This window comes from Salvelinus sp. IW2-2015, linkage group LG15, assembly GCF_002910315.2.
Source record: "Salvelinus sp. IW2-2015 linkage group LG15, ASM291031v2, whole genome shotgun sequence".
NCBI lineage: Eukaryota > Metazoa > Chordata > Actinopteri > Salmoniformes > Salmonidae > Salvelinus > Salvelinus sp. IW2-2015.
In genome coordinates this window covers 4,552,871-4,558,139 of record NC_036855.1, presented here as the reverse complement: position 1 = coordinate 4,558,139, position 5,269 = coordinate 4,552,871, and the positions used below count along the sequence as shown (strand labels likewise).

Below are 5,269 nucleotides of genomic sequence, written 5' to 3'. Positions count from 1 at the left end.
AAACAAAAAAATACAATAAGTCCTTGTAACACTAATAAATACAAACATGTAATAAATTGTCGATGTAGATTTGGTCATAGTGTTTTAATCATCTCTATAATATAAACATGTATTGATCAATTAAAAGGAGTAGAAATTAGGCCAGACTACCCCTTCCATACACCTCRGTCGTCASTAGTTACCACAGCCAGTCATAAACCCCCTATTTCTACAATTTACCTTCTTAAAATGTGATTTTAAACCTAACCCTAAAATGAACCACACTGCAATACGCACATTTTTGTTTTTATGAATTTTTACAATATACCAAAGTAGAAATTAGTTTGGAGCGACATCTGGTTAAATGAAAGCAAAATCTTTCACTTTAAGCGAAAACGCAACCCTATTGTCCCATCTGGACTGGTCACCTGATGTTGATTTAATGCCGTCCATTTCAGTTTCCTCGCTCACATTAAATTCACATATATTCTACAGACATGCCAATGCGAACACAGAAACTGGCATCAGATTAGCATCAAAAAAAGTTTTCAGTTCGAGGAAAACAGCCCAACATGAACAAATGTATTCATTCAAACATTGAAATGAAGGATACACACTTGGACAAAACAAGAGAATCTTTCAGCTGTTTATTGATGTGTTTAAATTACTTATAGGTAATGCTCATAGTATAAGTTCAGTCATTCATTCAGGGGTGAGCAGCTGAAGGTAATTGCATTACTGTCTCTAGACACAATCCCATCTAGCCACATGGAAACAGGACATTCTTCTGGCAGTAGTGTACTAAAATATTTTGGTATTCTTTCCATGAAGTTGACCACAAACAGATTACAAAAGTATAAGGAACCATTGGGTTGTCATCRTTCCATTTTTAGCACACTGGATATAGAGGTGTCATGCTGTGCAATGTCTCATCCAATAATTTGACATACTCCAAATGGCATAATTAAAAAAGGGAACTAACTCGGTACAAAATGTCCTCCTAGTGTCAGAAAGATTCAATAAAAACATAGTAATCAATAACATACAACTGATCATCCTTCACCCAGTCACAATCACATCTATACCAACCACCTGTATGTAGCCTGTTCAGGATCTTTATTGGCTTTCCACAACTTGATTTTCCGTTCCTTGTCCTATCATATTTTTGGCACCAGTAACAGACTTGTCTAAAGCTACCAGTCTAGTATGGTATGACCAGGAAACAGAAAAGGCCCCCCTAAAAAAAAAAAAACTGGGTTATTCCATTATCAGTAATCAAATGTATATATAAAAAAAAAAGTGACTAATAAAAATACTGTGTAAGATCTGGCCAAATGGATTGAGCCATTGTCGCAAACGAACAAAAATTGCACTAAGGTATGGTTTGGCAAAAACCAAAGGCAGATAAAGGCATTGGGTAGGCCTACTCTTATTATTAGATGACTGTCAATGACAGGTTTGGGAGGAAAATCATAAGGCACAGGTTAAAAAGAGAGAAGAATTTTCTAAATATGTAAACCATTGCTTGAGCAAAATTAATGTGGTATAAAGAATGAATGCACCGGTGTTCATTCTTCAATGGTCCCCCTTTCAAAACCTCCGGTGAAATGGAATGAAATGCATTTTTTCAACTATGTACATGTACTGACTTCTATTACCTGTCAGACATACTCAATTCAGTAACAATCAGGGGTCATCCTTTCTTTTGTGAATAGAAMAATGGTAGAACACAATGATAGAGAAAGTGATAAGTGATCGTAGTTTCTGATTGGAAAAAAACAAACAAAAAGATAGTAAATACAAAGCTTTTCCTTTAAAAAAARAAATCCAAAATGTACCATAGACTCATAGAAATGTAGTGACAGACAGTCATAGGACAACACATCATATTCCCACTGGCCCACAAGACCTAAAAATACCAGGAAAGTGCTGCTTTTAGAAAATCAACTAGCTCCCCAGACTRCCCCAAGGGTTTGGAATTTTAAGGACACGCTCTCTGGCATTAAAGTCAAGGTATTTTGGGGTGAAACAATCCTGCGAAGTGACAAGTGCCCTTTCTAATAATGGCTAACAGCTGGGCTGTGAGGTGAGGGGGAGGGGCGCCTCAATGGCTCTGAAGCCACTCCACCCTCAGTTCAGCCACCTCTTTTCCGTACCAGTCGTGAAGTTTGGAGAAGCACCCAGTCCCGGGAGAGACAGGACTCTCAAGAGATGCACCCCTCCTGCGCGGAGGCACGGGCGGAGGCCTGACCCCATCACCCCCTCCATTCCCATTTCCCTCCCACGGCACACCAGAGTGGGGGCCCTCACCATACCCATTGACCAGAGCAGAAGGCTTGCTCCAGGCCACCCCGTTCTCTTTCGAGGCGCCTGACAGGAGCTGCACCTCCTCCTGAAGGCTGCGGGCATGAGCCGAACCCTGTGCGAGCGCCGCACCTGTAACCTGGGTAGAGGGCACGTAGGAAGCGCTGAATGATGCTCCTGATTTGGAGCGTGCCACCCCCMCAGCCTTCTTGGAGGACTTGGGCCTGCCCTGCAGCCCACCAGCCCCCTCCTGGATTTCCTCCAGCTGCCTCTCCAACTCTCGCACCACCAGCCGCATGTAGTCGAAGCTGGCTCGCGACAGAGCCTTAACCCACGACTCCATGGCCGCCTGGTTCTCCGCCGCCATCTTGTAGACACGCGCCTTGGCGCAGTCAAACTTGATGGCAAAGGCGAACTCCTCAGCTGACTCGCAGAGCTCTACGGTGCAGCCCTCCAACACGATGACGCCGATGGGTTCCCGGCTCTCACGTTCCTCAAAGTAGAACAGCATGTTGCCCTTCAGGATCAACCAACGCCGGTGGTAGGCTGTGTTTCGCTCCCCCTTCTTGAAGAGGAAGCCTGTCTTGTCTGGCGGCGAGTCGCAGGTGGCATAGTGAGCCACACTACGTTCATTCAGCTTCATCACGCCTTCTCCACAGGGGTGTTCTTAAAAAAATAAATAATAATAATCACAATACAGCATCTGGGTACTAGTCCAGCTCATCAATAAGATGTATTAACTAATTGTTTAGGTATACACACCTCTCACAACACAGGTCAGAGGCATCTAGGATTAGACTACTGTAAACAAATTAAACAGCTCACAAGTCCTATACCTGCCCATTTGTAGTTTACAAGTACTGTWGCGTGCAAACAAAGACGGGGGTCATGCAAGAGGTCACTGTAACGACCTCTGCTAGCTAGAGCAACTTAGCTTAATGCAACGTTTCTCAAACACTGTCCTGGGGACCTCATGGGGTGCATGTTCTGGTTTTTGCCAAGCCCAGCACTCATCAACTTGATTATTTGAATCAGCTTTGTAGTGCTAGGGCAAAAACAAAAAAAACGGGTCCGAGGACTGCGTTTGGGAAACGCTGGCGTATTGGCACTGATGTTATATGATTGAACAGGTGAAAGTGAGTGCTCTGCCACATATATTTTACCTTTCCAGATAAGTCGCTCTGGATAAGAGCGTCTGCTAAATGACTTAAATGTAAATGTAAGTCTAATCAGTGATACATTTTTTAAGTATCACAACAGGGTAGTGGTGCAAAAAAAAAGTTTTACATTTAACAGCATTTTCAGTCAATAGCGCCGAAGACTGGATGTAACGTTATACTCACAGACCCTTTACCGCAGGCCTGTTTGATCTCACAACAGCATTGCAGGTCAGAATTCACCATCCCCTTTCTCTCCACTGGAGCTGGAAAAACACCGCAAATCTTACACTGTAATTTCGAAAACAAAAGGACAGTCTCACACCACAGGGGGAAAAAACGGCCTATAAATACCAACACATGAATGTTTCAGGGATAACGTTAGCTAGCTATACTTTCAATGGCTTAGATTTGACACGTCATCAGCACAAGGATGCAACGTTACCAATAACTCCCTTGAAAACAGTGCTAGTTAGCCAATCCAACTACTGAAAGAAAGCTAACGTTAGCTAGCAAACACACACCTAGCTTGATGCCCCTAGCTAACTGGCTAAATGTTTTTGGTCCAGACAGTGAAAATTATCCAACGTCAGCAAATACAGTTTCCTCGCCTTAAAACTGGATACTTAATACGATGTCTCATTTAAATATATAACGATATATATATATATATACATACAATTGTCCCATTTCCACAAGTGTTGTTTATCATACCTTGCAGTGTTGTTAAAGCTCTTTTTCGTCTTTTTCTTTTTAGCCTTTCATTCTTTTCCCCCTAGTCAGTCACGTGTTCTTTCGACACAGCATCACGCTAACCAGCAGTAGGCACACTTGCTGTCCCTCGCTCCGTGCAGGAGGTTCTTCTTTAAGTTTTATTGGCAAATCACAACCAACTGACAGGTGCATACACTGCCACCTACTGTACTGGAGTGTAAGGCCGGTCACGACCTACAGTTGAAGTCGGAAGTTTACATACACTTAGGTTGGAGTCATTAAAACTCGTTTTTCAACCACTCCACACATTTCTTGTTAACAAACTATACTTATAGGACTATAGTCGGCTAGGACATCTACTTTGTGCATGACACAAGTAATTTTTCCAACAATTGTTTACAGACAGATTATTTAACTTATAATTCACTGTATCACAATTCCAGTGGGTCAGAAGTTTACATACACTAAGTTGACTGGTGCTGTTAAACAGCTTGGAAAATTCCAGAAAATGATGTCTTGGCTTTAGAAGCTTCTGATGGGCTAATTGACGTCATTTGAGTCAATTGGAGGTGTACCTATGGATGTATTTCAAGGCCTACCTTCAAACTCAGTGCCTCTTTGCTTGACATCATGGGAAATATAAAAGAAATCAGAACAAGACCTCAGAAAACAAATTGTAGACCTCCACAAGTCTGGTTCATCCTTGGGAGCAATTTCCAAACGCCTGAAGGTACCACGTTCATCTGTACAAACAGTAGTACGTAAGTATAAACACCATGGGACCATGCAGCCGTCATACCGCTCAGGAAGGAGATGCGTTCTGTCTCCTAGAGATGAACGTACTTTGGTGTGAAAAGTGCAAATCAATCCAGAACAACAGCAAAGGACCTTGTGAAGATGCTGAAGGAAACAGGTACAAAAGTATCTATATCCACAGTAAAACTAGTCTTATATTGACATAACTTGAAAGGCCGCTCAGCAAGGAAGAAGCCACTGCTCCAAAACCGCCATATAAAAAGCCAGACTACGGTTTGCAACTGCACATGGGGACAAATATGGTACTTTTTGGAGAAATGTACTCTTGTCTGATGAAACAAAAATAGAACTGTTTGGCC

The 5,269-nt window shown here is 42.3% G+C and overlaps 1 protein-coding gene across 4 annotated transcripts; it reads right to left on the bottom strand.

The window, feature by feature from the left end:
* Nucleotides 1-611: 611 nt before the first annotated feature.
* pheta1 (PH domain containing endocytic trafficking adaptor 1) lies at nt 612-4,307 on the bottom strand. Of its 4 annotated transcripts, none has more exons than XM_024001990.1 (3): nt 4,155-4,307; nt 3,631-3,731; nt 612-2,949 (listed from the first exon to the last, which is right to left on the bottom strand). In XM_024001990.1, exon 3 carries the CDS (start codon nt 2,924-2,926, stop codon nt 2,084-2,086), a length of 843 nt encoding a protein of 280 aa, XP_023857758.1. In that variant the 5' UTR covers nt 2,927-2,949; nt 3,631-3,731; nt 4,155-4,307; the 3' UTR covers nt 612-2,083. The 4 variants fall into 4 exon arrangements, with proteins under 4 accessions (XP_023857758.1, XP_023857757.1, XP_023857756.1 ...); XM_024001989.1 differs by having other exon boundaries at nt 3,631-3,706; XM_024001988.1 differs by having other exon boundaries at nt 3,627-3,731; nt 4,155-4,306.
* Between the last annotated feature and the right edge of the window lie 962 nt (nt 4,308-5,269).